The 14,962-nt window shown below is 34.9% G+C and overlaps 1 protein-coding gene across 3 annotated transcripts in view; it reads left to right on the forward strand.

The window, feature by feature from the left end:
• The window catches only part of chst8 (carbohydrate (N-acetylgalactosamine 4-0) sulfotransferase 8), a 167,117-nt gene extending 158,385 nt beyond the window's left edge, over positions 1-8,732 (forward strand). For all 3 annotated transcript variants that reach the window (XM_077622792.1, XM_077622787.1, XM_077622779.1), the window contains 3 exons: positions 2,088-2,125; positions 6,575-6,715; positions 7,704-8,732. In XM_077622792.1, the coding sequence (XP_077478918.1) occupies positions 2,088-2,125; positions 6,575-6,715; positions 7,704-8,390 (866 nt within the window). In that variant the 3' untranslated portion in view covers positions 8,391-8,732. The remainder of the gene's footprint in view (positions 1-2,087; positions 2,126-6,574; positions 6,716-7,703) is intronic.
• Positions 8,733-14,962: the final 6,230 nt, after the last annotated feature.

Consider the following 14,962-nt stretch of genomic DNA (forward strand, 5'->3'; position numbering starts at 1 on the left):
AAAATATCACGTCTCTCGCCTCCTTGGCCTTTTTCTTCCGACGCCTCCTCTTTCGTCTCATGCTAATTTGAAATAACAGTGCATAGGGCAACGCCTTTTGTGGTAACACAAAGAGTGGGGCACTCCAAAACAAATTTACAGACTGTTTTTAGTTGTTTGTTTCTCAAATTTCTCTTTAAACAAGGAGTTCAATGGCCAAAGTGAAGAATAGAAAAATAAGGAGAAATGATATGTGCTTGGTAAAATGAAATTAAAGGGGGCGTGTCATATTTTTTGCTGATCCTGTGAGGAAAATTGGGCAAAAATATCACAATTAAAGGGGAAGACAGCATTGATATCGAGGCCTCGCAAAAAATGACTCATTAATGAAACGGGTATAAAGTACAAAAAATAACAATTGTAATTATTCCATTGTATTTTGTTTTTATTGGCCCTCATAGCACATTTGGTAGGTTGGTTATATGTGATGAGTAGGCGGGATTACATAGTATGATGCTCGCATTTGATTGGCTAACTGGCATTTCTTTTTTTTATTCCACTTCCATTTTAAGATACTGTAATTGTAATTATTCCATTCTATTTTGTTTTTATTGGGCCTCATGGCACAATTGGTAAATTGGTTATATGTGATGAGGAGGCGGGATTATATAGTATGATGCTCGCATTTGATTGGCTAACTGACATTTCTTTTTTTTATTCCACTTCCATTTTAAGGTACTGTAATTGTAATTATTCCATTCTATTTTGTTTTTATTGGGCCTCATGGCACAATTGGTAAATTGGTTATATGTGATGAGGAGGCGGGATTACATAGTATGATGCTCGCATTTGATTGGCTAACTGGCTTTGCTTTTTTTTATTCCACTTCCGTTTTAGACTACTGTAATTGTAATTATTCCATTGTATTTGTTTTTTATTGGGCCTCACAGCACAATTGGTAGGTTGGTTATATGTGATGAGTAGGCGGGATTATATAGTATGATGCTCGCATTTGATTGGCGAACTGGCATTTCTTTTTTATTCCATTTCCATTTTATGCTACTTTAATTTTAATTATTCCATTGTATTTTGTTTTTATTGGCCCTCTTAGCGCAATTGGTAGGTTGGTTATATGTGATGAGTAGGCGGGATTACATATTATGATGCTCGCATTTGATTGGCTAACTGGCATTTCTTTTTTTATTCCACTTCCATTTTAGGCTACTGTAATTGTAATTATTCCATTGTATTTTGTTTTTATTGGGCCTCCTTACACAATTGGTAGGTTGGTTATATGTGATGAGTAGGCGGGATTATATAGTATGATGCTCGCATTTGATTGGCTAACTGGCATCTCTTTTTTTTATTCCACTTCCATTTTAGGCTACTTACAGTTCACTTCCGGCAAAATTATTAATCATTTTTCATTGTTTTTGAGGGACTTTCCGGGATGCTTCTTGTTCGTTTGTCGTATCCTATTGAATTTTCGTTAAAATGATGCTAATTCCAAAACTACCTCGTTGCTAGTATGGCAAATTTCGGCGGTTTCTAATACCTGGTCTTTTTGCAAATCTCCCTTCAAACTGGTGGCTGTTTTGACTTGTCACAAAAGTATCCCAAGGCAAAAAAAAATAGCATAAATATGGTGCATATCAGAAAGAGTGACACGCTGTCCCCCATTCTTCAAAACTAGCACGGCTATTGCTGAACAATTTCGTCGGATTTCCGACTCGCCCACCCTTCGTCTCTTATCCATCACTTCCACCCTCCAAATTGGAAGTGACAAGCCACTTAAGCAAAGGTGTGGAAACCCACCAAAGCCCCCCACACCCTCCCCTTTCCATCGACTACAACCCATCAGCAGGCGTGGAGGCCCACTTAGAACTGTCAGCTTGATTAGTTGACAGCTGGTTTTAGGATATGTTGCGGGTCATATCCGAAAAAATGTCCAGAGTAATAAACATCGTCGGTTCCGCTTCCTCATAACTGCTAATAAAACTACCACCTGTCACTATGGCGACCATAAAAACCCTATGCCAGATGTCGCCGTGGTCCTCGATGGACTATTTTACATGCTCTTTACTTACTTTGTTCTACTTCCTCCCCAGAAACGAAGCCTGGTGAAACTATGCAGCAGCCCAGGGAGGTATGTGTTTAGTCCACACACAAACACACAAATACACACATCTACCTGCGCACTTATCTACTGAAAAGGGAGCGATTGTCGGCCTTGTTGCTCTCAGCATGTCCGATGGCATCAGTGTAAGAGTCGTTGACCTTGCGCAGCACCCAACGCCGCATCTTATCTTCCTTACTTGCTTGCGTTAGCGTATGACTCCCGTTGTTTTTAATCGTGTCCACGCTAAGAGACTTATGTTTTTGTGTCCGAGTTGGTGTTTGTTGGGGAGGGGTGGCGAGAATATTCTGTGGAAATCGCTGAATGGATTTGAGGAGAAATAAAATGAGACAGATGTGATAGATAGAAGTGTATTACAGGGTACTCCGTGACCGGACGTTTGGTCGCCGGACGTTTGGTCGCCGGACGTTTGGTCGCCCGGACGTTTGGTCGCCCAGGTGGATGTAATTTTGAGAGCTGGTTTCAACAGTAGATATTTAGATATCAAACTCTCTCTCTCATGAATATAATTTTGAGAGCTGGTTTCAACAGTAAACTCTCTGTCATGTTGTCAAACGTCCGGCAAACAAACGTCCGGCGACCAAACGTCCGGGCAACCAAACGTCCGAGACACATGGGAACCGTATTTATTGAAGGCTAACGCACACACCCGCGTAGACACGCTCACTGTCACAAGGCATTAGCGTCAGCATCTCAAAACTCACTTAAATTGTGTGGTTGGTTGCATGAAAGAATCAAATATTTGCTTTCCTTTTCCACTTTGAGGCAAGTCTGCGTTTTTTTAGTTATTTTTTATTCGTGAACTTCTAAAATTGACATACAAAGATTGACATTCAGTGATTTGATATTGTTCCGGTATCAAGTAAGGGTCCGGTCTTGTCACTTTTCATACTTTTCTATCAAAGTGTGTTTCTGCAATTCTGTAGTGATATATTGTAAGATTTTTTTTTCATACATTGGCAGATAAAGCCCTGAAAAATAACCGAAATGTTGTTGATAGGATTATTATTAATACAATTTAATCAAAACAGGGAGACATCATTAACATACACTGGCTACAACTTGCAAGGAAAATCACTCCCAACTCGTCCTCGTCCAGGATGGTTCTAAAGAAACGGCATCTTCCTCTGTCAATTTAGTCAGCGCATAATCAAAACATTTAAGGTAATCTGATTCAAACAATTGCATAAGCTAACCGAATAACACCATTAAGGTCAAAAAACAACTGCCAAAACAATCTCATATTAGATCGGAACCAAAACAACTGAGTAAGAATTTGCACAAATGAGCATAATAAATTCTTTATAAGGTAAACAGAGCGACCGTATTTTTAAACAATAATGCGAGTATTTTCGGAAGTTGATTCGATTATCGACATCTGCCGGAATCCAAGTCAAAGCAATTTAAGAGTCCCTCGTAGATCTTCATTGCCAACTCAGATCAACAGTCTCGGCCTGGAACATGGTGTCCTGTTCGGTCAATAGTCCTGAAAACAATTAACTGGCCTCGAAAGCAGCTGTGGGGGGGAAAGTGTCCTCACAAATTAAATTATAACTTCATTACCTATTAAATGCTTAATGAACATATAGTAACATCCCAGAATAAACCCAACAGTTGTAAAAACTAAACACGGAAGCATGTAAAATAATTGAACTGTATTTTTACAGTTTGTAAGTTATATTAGGGTTTTAGTCTATGTTTAAAGTTTCCCAAAAGTAATTTAAAAGCTTATATTTGCTTCAGGGTTTTTATTCTGATTCATGCAACCACAAAACAAACAAATCACGCATCTGCAATTTTAACCGAGGCTCTAAAGAACTATTTCAGGGATTGAAAGTATTTATTGACTCAATGGATAATGGAGTGTGGAGAGCAGCTTTTATTTAGCGATCCTACTGGCATTGTTGAAAGGAAAGTGTCGTGCAAAGCACCTCTTATAATCTTCACAATATCAACAACGGACAAAAAATTTACATAGCGGCATGGGGATAGAGTGGTTTGCATGTGTGCCTCACATTTCTGAGGGTTCAAACCTCGGGCTGAATGACAAAAAACAAGTTGGTATTTGTGTGTTTTTGTTTCCCTGGTGATTGAATTATGTCTACTTAAGTTTTGAAGTACTGTATTTTCTCGCATATATGCCATATTTGTCGCTCTAATAAACGATGACTGAATCGAGGGTATGGCTTATATGCGCATAAATTAGACTTGACATGCACGAAACTGCAAAGTGACAAAGACGAAACGCCATATGGCAAGACAATGTGGCCGATACGGTCATTTACTTCAAAATAGAGAAAAGATAAACAAATAAAATGCTAAAGAAAATTCATTTTAAGGTCTATAAATGAAATTGAATTCAAGAAAACAAATGTATCTTGCATAAAACGTTAAAAAAAAAAACTCACTTGTGACTGCAGCATCTTAGGGATGACAAACTAGACTGCTTCCTGTTGTACTGGTCACATGACATCCTTTTCGAATTTGTCTATTTCATATAGTATCTCAAAAATACCACATGGGAGGATTTTTCTTAAGATTTTCCCTTCAAAGTAACACATTTGTACCCCCTATTAAAACCATTAATATGGAGGTGAAAATGGTGAATCGGGGCGGCTTATACGAGGGAAATTGTAAAATTCAATCATTTTAACGCAATTTGAAGGGTGCGGCTTATACGCGAAGGCGGCTAATATGTGAGAAATTATGTTAAGCCTAATTTCTAGGAAGTTTTACCTTTTCCAGTGTAGATTTTTTTACAATCCTTCCCTTAGTTCCAGAACATAAGCGAAACATGGTCTTTCAAAATAAAATCTGATGTTTCCCAATCGGATTTAACAGAAAAATGATCAACATTCCCAAAATCAAAGCAATAATACCTATCGAGATCTTTCTTTTTCATAAATGGTTTTGCAGATAACATGATTATAATGATATAGTTATAAAACAATAATGCATGAAATGTTTTGGATTTACGACAAGACTTTTATTCTTATTCATGGACAGTACTTGTTGCCCTTTTAGGCGAGCCAGATCAATGTCGATGTCTGGCCATGCTCGTAAAATAATTCCATTGACTTCATGACACAATCAAAGCATTTAAATGGAATCAAATGTCACCCTCCACATTAGCCGCGAGGAAATGCTAATTGAAACTTGCTATTACGTCTTCATATGACAGCTATTCTCGCCTGAACCTCATCATAAATGGCTATTGTTAAAGTGAAACACTACCATCTGGAGGCAAAAAAATCCAAACTCAATTTCACACATATTGCTTATCTTTGACTCATTGTTTGTTTTCATGGAATTCAATTAAATATTTTGGAATAATTCGCTGAATAAAAGAAAAATACGACATCGGCGAGCCCCAAATGACACAAATGTAGTTTATCTGAGCACACTGAGCATAACATAACAGCGCTTGTCGACATGGAGTACAGTTGATCAGGTTATTGATCCGTATCCTTAGCGACAGCAGTGAAGTTGCAGGCTATTGATTGGCTGCATGTATGAGTTATAAACCTTTGGTTAACATGTCAGGTAGCATTGTTTATGGTTTTTATTGATGCCATTTTTATTGGGGGGTCTTGTAAAGACAGCCATATAGTTTTATGGCCGTGCTTTTATTTATAAAGCACTTCTAGAACAGCTGCAACAAAGTGCTGTACATAATAAATACAACTTGAAAGGATGTATTGTGATGGAGTACACCATTTTATTTAGGAACACAGTTGAGGAAAGAAAATAGAAAAAGAAATATTACAAAATAGAGTGTTGATTTTTCACTATTGTTTTAGTTTTGATGTCTTCAGAATATTAGTTGGATTGTTTTTTGCTTTGTTTGGATGTTACTAATTATTTGTGGCATATTTTGATATTTTCCCGTTTGTTTCTTTTTCGTTTTGTTGCTTTTTAAAAAAAAGAAGTTAAAAATCAGGGTTTTTTACGATGATAGAGCATTCCCAGTGAAATTGACATTTATTTATTGTTGTCAGTGGCAGGCAATCATTTAAATACTATGAAATTTAAAAAATATATATATAAAATGTGTAATATCATTTTTTGAAAAATTAAATTATAGTAATTATAATTAAAATAACGGACAAAATACTGAATTGATTAATTAGATATTATTACATAGAATATTGATTAAAAAATAAAATAATCACGTTTTTTCATAACCCTAATTGCTGCTGCCAACCCGCACAGTTAAAATTCATTAGATTCTCTAAATGGCACCCACAAATTAATTTCTGAAATTAACATGGATTCTGTTAAAATGGGAGGAAGATTTATTTTGTTTAATTTTTTGTGTTACAATGACAATATTACTGTAAAGTACATGTAAAATCAGTTCATCTTTTGAGCAACTATAATTCGTCAAATCGGCAATAGCTAACAATCACGATGTGCTTGAATGTATGAAATTGAGTTTTATATATTTTATTATTTAAGGAGCCCACCACCATCCAGGATCGTCGCCATTTGATCAAGACCATGTGCGGCAAGTACAAGAGTAACATGTCCAAGACCATCTCGCGCCACCACGTCAATCATATCTACGTTGAGGACAAATACAAGATCCTCTACTGTCAGGTAAAAAAAAAAAAAAAAGCTACCCACTGAAGAAAAACATGCAATAGTCAAATGCGAAATGCGATGAAAATCATAAAATTCTACATGAAAGGAATAACAGAAAAAAATGAAAAACAAGAGGTGAAACATTCATTGCTTAACTTAACATTAAACATTTTTTACTCAATCGAAATTGGTTAAAATCTCAAAACAATCTTGGTGGTAACTTTCAAAAGTCAATAAAATTCATTGTGACGGTAAGAGAAGCCTGGCGGCCCAACAGGCTTATAAAACAGAGGAAATCCTGAGTTAACACTATATTTTAGGTAAAGTGGATCATAATAGCTACCCTGACGAAGCCAACAGAACCCAATATTTTACATAAAATTGGACTTGAGTAAATTTAAATACATATATAATGATTTTAATTGTACTTGACATACAAATAGCGAAGCTAAATAGCCTGGCCTATTGCTCAGCTGCTTTCATTTTTTACAGCACGTGTCCAACCCGAGTCTGACACCCTTGACTTAGACCACATGTGTCAAAGTGGCGGCCCGGGGGCCAAATCTGGCCCACCGCATCATTTTGTGTGGCCCGGGAAAGTAAATCATGAGTGCCAACTTTCTGTTTTAGGATCAAATTAAAATGAAGAGTATGGATATATATATTAAATTTCCTGATTTTCCCCCTTTTAAATCAATAATTATAATTTTTTAATCCATTTTTTCTGTGTTTTTAGTTAAAAAATCATTTTGTAAAATCCAAAAATATATCTAAAAAAAACATAAAATAAACATTGCTTTAGATCTATGAAAAACTGAATATTCAGGGCTTTTAATCCAGTTCTTTTAATCCATTTATTAAAAAAATATATAAATATTATATCTAAAATGGTCCGGCCCACGTGAAATCAAGTTGACGTTTAAGCGGCCCGCGAACCAACCCGAGTCTGACACCCTTGGTTTACAGTATGAGTATAAAAAAATACGTATTTTCCCTTCCATAGGTGCCCAAGGTCGCCTGTTCCAACTGGAAGCGGATTTTACTGGTATTGTCGGGCCACGCGTCAGACATCGAGAAGATAACCCACAAGGCCACCTATAAAGACCTTCCCCTGAAGACCCTGAACACGTTTGACCGAGCGGGCATCATGGAGCGCCTGGCCAACTACACAAAATTCATGTTTGTGCGAGACCCTCTGGAGAGATTGGTATCAGCCTATAGGGACAAACTGGAGAACCACAACGCCTACTACCACACCTTATTCGGAAGGTTCATCATTTCCAAGTACAGGCCCAACGCCTCCAAGTTGGCCTTGGAGTACGGGGACGGGGTGACGTTCCTGGAGTTCGTGCAGTACCTGTTGGACATGCCCTCGTCCGTGAGCAAAGACATCCACTGGGAGGCGGCCAATCGACTGTGCAACCCGTGCCACATAGACTACGATTTTGTGGGCAAGTTCGAGAACATGTCGGAGGAATCCGAAGCGCTCCTGCGCTTGGCCGGGGTGCCGCCTTACCTCAAGTTGCCCAACCTGAAGGACCGCAACCCGTCGGACAAGAAGACGACGCTGAGCGTTACGCAGAAGTACATGGCCCAGCTGGACTCGTTGAAGAGGCAGCAATTGTACGATTTGTACAAATTGGATTATCTCATGTTTAACTATTCTAAACCTTTCCCGGATTTATACTGACAAACTCACGTGGGCACTTCTGCAGCTATCCTCCATTGCTTTCAGCGGATTCGAACGTTTTTGGTGCGTTTTGGAAACCTTTGTACGCGCAAGTCAACGATGCAAAACTGCGCGTAATGCTGCATTTGGTTTTGTTAACACCCACGTTTATACGTACGCTCGCTGGGAAGTGAAAAAAAACGTGAAAAGCCACAACATGAAGGCAAAACGGATGGAAAACAGAAGTGGGTTTAGAGCAGGAAATTGATTTTGGATGATCTCACTCTGTGGCCAATCGGTATCGAGTAGAATTTGTTCACCCTAGCTACTCATGTTATCAACCAGTACATCATGCGGATCGGTTTTTTTGAGTGCGGTCGTTTGGTCGCCGGTCTTTTGGTCACCGGTCTTTTGATCACCGTCTTTTGGTTGTTGGACTTTTGGTCGCCGGACTTTTGGTCGCGGTCTTTTGGTCGCCCGGACCCAAACAACGGGCGACCAAAAGACCGGCGACAAAACAAGGTAAAACAACACGGTCTACGCATCAATAAAAGCCAACAATGGCCCTGAGCAGTTTCACTGAGCGGACGTGTGAGTGTAGAAGAGTTTGTATGTACATGCGTTGTCCCTTTAAGAAGCTATGTCAGTCAGGGTCTTAACAAGTTCTCCAACAAAAAACAATAAAAGTCCGGGAAATTTGGAGCTTTTCTTTAGACTAATAATTAATAGGGCATTAAGTATGACTAAATAATCATTCGCAGTTTGTATTTAGGGAATTTGAGCAACGATTTCAATGGTAATTATCAATAACCTTCCGGGTGACCAAAAGACCGGCGACCAAACGACCGAGTAGCGTTTTTTTTACGCGCAGATGTTTATATGTGCACAATTTAAAGCCATGTTGATTGATCACGCCCAAAACGGCCCTCTTAGAAATTTGCTAGACTTAAAAATAGCTACCGGTTGTTTGCTGATGTGCAACTTGGACATCACACAAATTAGTTTAAATCTGTTTAAGACGAATATACAGAGCTGCCAAATGCCAAAATATCTATTTCGTAGTGGGTAAAGAGAATTTTCAGATTTAGTAAGATTTTTTTTTTTCAGATTTTTCCTATTGGCATATTTATCAGTGACGCGTACAAAAATAAAGCTCAATATTATCTCATTTTTTAATGCTTTTCAATTAGTTTTCAATCATTGGTTCTTACAAAGAAATACATTTTTTCATGTCAATTGAGGGAAAAAATTCTTGATTTTTTTTTTTTAAATATATTTGCAGTTTTTACACAAAATGCGAATTTAGAATGACCAAATTCACATTTTGTATAAAAACTGCAAATATTTGAGCATATTCAGCATTTTTCCCTCAATTGACATGAAAAAAAATATTTCTTTTCAAGAACCAACTATTGAAAACTAATTGAAAATCATTAAAAATGAGATAATATTGAGCTTTATTTTTGTACACATCACTGATAAATATGCCAATAGAAAATATCTGGTTAAGACTAACATCATAAACTATGGAAGATTTGTAGTATTTGGCAGCTCTGAATATATAAACAAATGAAGTCCAAACATTTTAAATGAGTCACAACTTATTTTAATACAGATTCTGTTTGTGTGACATTGTTTTTTTTTGTAACATCGACCATTCTTATCTCATTGGCTGCCATTTACGGCTCTAGACGTCCCATCCATTAGTAATAAACGCCTAAATTCAACATCAATAGCTAGAATTTTGACATCATAGAATGACGATTATTCCCGAAAAGATTTTTTATAGTGTTGAACTGGCTTTACATTGTCTTGCTTTGGTCACAATAGTAAACGCAAATGCCTTTCCACCAGTTGCGTTGACTACTTGACTTGATCAAAACGCATATTTGATAAGCAGTCACCAAATTGACAAGCTGAATCCCCCCGTGCGCTTTCTCCAGTGTGTCCAGTGCTGCCCCCTCTGGAGCCTGTGTGCCGTTTAAAGTAGCATTTTTTTGTACGTTCATGTTTTGAAAATACTGCGCGTCACTTGGATGTATTAACGTGGCCGTCCAGGTATTTACAGGGTACAACGTGTTGCTGCCTGTTTTGTGCTACAGACTTCCCAAAGTGTGTTGTCATGCAAATAATTCACATTCGGATGTTTGACAATCTTAAAAGACAAAGGTGAGGATATGGAGAGCAATGATATGCGAATTTTAGTAGTATTTTGTACAAATAATAGAACTCTGACATTTCAATTTGATTGTATTTGTTTTCAATCTGCCTTTAATCGTTTCCTGTGGCTTCACACTGTATTTTATTTTATTTTTGTTTTTTCCCAGACTGTTGCCTGGCACAATTCATCGAGGCTAACCGACACGTTAGCCAAAAACAAATACTCTTGGATGGATACGGCACTAAAAATCCACCAATTCTGTGTATTATGTACTCTTTTAGATTTGGTTTCCAGGTTTTTGGCCGCCAATTACTAGCAATGTTGTAAAAAAACAAACAAACAAAGCAGTTTGTCGCTCTTCCCAAGATGGCCGCTGATTACAAACACCACAGAAGAAGAAAACAAAGAACGCAGTAAAGGTAAACATGGCTATAAAGTAAGTCCTGTGGTGTTTTCCACTGACATTTTTATTCTGTTTATTTAACATTCATATTTTCCATTTTAGAGCATTTTAACTGATGGATCAACGTATATGTCGAATAGTAAAACCAGCCAGGATTTAAGGTCCTGGCAAAAGCGATTAGCACAAGAGCTAAGCTAACGTACTAATGTTCTATAATTGCAGTAACTGTGCATTCCCAATTTTTGTATTAGTTTTTATTTTTTCCTGTTTCACAAAGGTTTTTAAGCAGTGTCTGACCCACCCGGGATTGCAACTATTTTACATTCAAGTGAGTATGCAGTAATTTTGTACTTTGTGTGTATGTATATAAATATATATGCATGTATATGTATGCATATATATGTATGTATATGTATGCATATGTATGTATATGTATGCGTATATATGTATGTATATGTATGCATATATATGTATGTATATGTATGCATATGTATGTATATGTATGCATATATATGTATGTATATGTATGCATATATATGTATGTATATGTATGCATATATATGTATGTATATGTATGCATATATATGTATGTATATGTATGCATATATATGTATGTATATGTATGCATATATATGTATGTATATGTATGCATATATATGTATGTATATAGGTATGTATATGTATGCATATATGTGTATGTATATGTATGCATATATATGTATGTATATGTATGCATATATATGTATGTATATGTATGCATATATATGTATATGTATGCATATATATGTATGTATATGTATGCATATATATGTATATGTATGCATATATATGTATATGTATGCATATATATGTATATTTATGCATATATATATACATATATATATATATATATGTGTATATATATATGTATATGTATGTATGTATATGTGTATATATGTATGTATATATGTGTATATATGCATATATATATATATATATATATATATATATATATATATATATATATATATATATATATATATGCGTATATATGTATGTATATATGTGTATATATGTATGTATATATGTGTATATATGTATGTATATATGTGTATATATGTATGTATATATGTATGTATATGTGTATATATGCATATATATATATATATATATATGCGTATATATGTATGTATGTGTATATATGTATGTATATATGTGTATATATGTATGTATATATGTGTATACATGTATGTATATATATGTATGTATGTATATATATATATATATGTTATTTTATTTTATTTTCAATACGTGCAATTGGTAGATTATCATCACTGGCCAGGTATCAGGAGCAAACGGTATCGGTGCAACACTCAGAGCAATGTATAATAATAATAATTCAACATTTTAAAGATGTTTCTGTCTGCCACTAATACAGTGCTTAGCTTTTTTTCCCTACTAAACCCTCATGACAACAACAACAAAAAATCTCCCCATTAACTCCCTGCAAACTGCAAAGTCAGTAATTCTGTACCCCAAACCACACAATCCACACATTGTATGTCTGGCACCCAGTCTGCAGCCTTCTATAAGCTTTTTATCAACACTCTTTATTGTGTACAATTGTATAACGGGCATTCAGATGACTATATTTTTCTATGTATTTCTAATATATCTCTATCTACACACACACATATAGATTATAAACATTATCCGTGCTTTTAATGTGAAGTTTTTTTTCCATTGTCATTGATTGTGATGCCAGTGTGTTGCCACCAAATGTTTTTAAAAAAAAAATGAGAATAATGACCGAAAAGACAAATTGTGTTTGCTAGATTTCTAACACAATTTTTAATCACTAAACAATTAATTCTGCACCAAATTACTCCATCTTTGTGTGTTCGCTCGTTAGGATAATGGATGTTGCTTTCCGCCAAGTGGGCAAACAACCAAATATTATCATTTTTTATTAGATAATGTTCTCATTATTCTGTGTTTGTGAGCAAACCCTTGACCTTGCGTTAGCTCTGCTCCTGAAAAATATGTTTTTAATAAAAGTATGTGATGATCCATTGATATTAGGCGCATATCCCACATTTATAGACATTGTTGAACAACTTAAAACATAAGGTTTGGGTTATTTATTTTCTTAAAGGGCCACACCAACATGCTAACTCAATTGAAATTCAAAAATTGTCTTTACATAATGCAGTAAATGATATTGTTTTGATACAATGCTACCTGTGTATATGTGCTGTTATAATTAGGAACAAAAAAGTCATCAAAATAGAAAGTATACAATGTTTTGACTCTATTAAGGAAAATCCCTCCTCTCAAAAAAGGCACTTTTTTTGTATTGCTGGTCTATCGCTCTTATTTGATTTCTTTATTATTATTTCTTCCAATTGGGGCTGCCATGATTAATTCACTAATTTACAATTAATTGATTCGTCAATGAATTGACTTCTATATTGTGATAATTGATTTTTTTTTACCTGACCAAAAATTGTCTAAATTCTTCTCTGTTGTGACAGCAAATAATAATATATTTTTCAATTTTAAATTTACATTTTGAATAAAAATGCCTATTTAAAAATGACTATAACAACAAAACAACAACTAATAAGGAGACTAAACTAATATAACATTATTTTATTTTTATTTGCTTTGGTTTTATAATTCATTTCCTTTTTTATTCCAAGAGCAACAGTAAATATTATTTTTTTATTTGTTCATTGCTATTTATTAATTAAAAAGCAAAGGAAAAATAGCACAATTTTTTTTTCCAAACATGTTCATTTATTTTAACATTTTTCAATTTGAGAGAAAAAAAACTCATCTTTTATTTGCTCTTGTTTTAGAATTTATTTCCTTTTTTGATTCAAAGAGCAACAGTAAATATTCTTATTTACATGTTCATTGCTATTTTTTAATTAAAAAGCAAAGGGAAAAATAGCAAAAAAATATTTTTCCAAACTTTTATTTATTTTAATATTTTTCAAATTGAGACAACAAAACCTCTCAATCTTTTAATGAGAACTACTAACATTTTATTTCCGTAAGAGTACAAAAAAATGTACAAAATAATCTGGTAGTCCAGATATTGCACCCAAGGATTGAGTACTAATATAAATTACAGAAATGGCACTAAAGTACAATTTTTGTCAATGTTTTTCTGAGTGGAAAAATAATAGTAAACATTTCCATTTAGTTAAGATTACAAATTATATGCAACTCACATGTAAAAAAAAGTTGTTGTTTTTTAAGTTGTATACATTTTTCAGGCTTACTCATCATCAACTGCCATTAATGGCGATAAATGTCAAATCCATTCAAAATGATCTCGATTAAATCACATTTTTTCAAAAATATTGGTACTATTTGGTACATAAAATGCAATTTCCTTACAAATGGCAATCTTGTTATTTATTTGCCTTAAACATGCACTATTATAAAAGTCCAGCCAAGGCACATATTTTAAGCCAAGTTGTGTCACAAATGAAAATAAATGGTTGCAAACCATGTGCATTTTCTGTGAGTGAGTGGAAATCCATATTTATAAATACTATACTCTCTATAATCACATATGTGGTGCAACCCATAAATGTGACTTTTTTTTTCTTGTTACGTGATGAATTTTGCACTTTGAAAAATCCGAACTTTAATTAGCTCTGTTTCTGAATCCGTGTCTATTATAGCCCTCTTTTACAAAAAATAATAATAATAATGCTGCATCCTAATTATTGCTTTAAATACCCCACCGCGTAACACACGTGTGTGTACGCATTGGAGTGTGTGTGTGTGTGTGTGTGTGTATGTTTACTGAAAGCATTCAGTAACTCAAGTAACAAGTGAATGTATAACTGTTGATCGGAGGTACAATTGTTAACAGAAAAGTGTTTGAAATATATATACATATATATAAATATACAGTATATGATTCAAGCCTTTGTCTTATTTTACACTGCCAGTCAAATGGTGACTTTTCAGGAAAGAATTTTTTTAAATGACTTCTTTTCGGCTGATGAGTGTGTCAACTAATAAATATGT

This window comes from Stigmatopora argus, chromosome 2 (genome assembly GCF_051989625.1).
Source record: "Stigmatopora argus isolate UIUO_Sarg chromosome 2, RoL_Sarg_1.0, whole genome shotgun sequence".
NCBI classification, from domain to species: domain Eukaryota; kingdom Metazoa; phylum Chordata; class Actinopteri; order Syngnathiformes; family Syngnathidae; genus Stigmatopora; species Stigmatopora argus.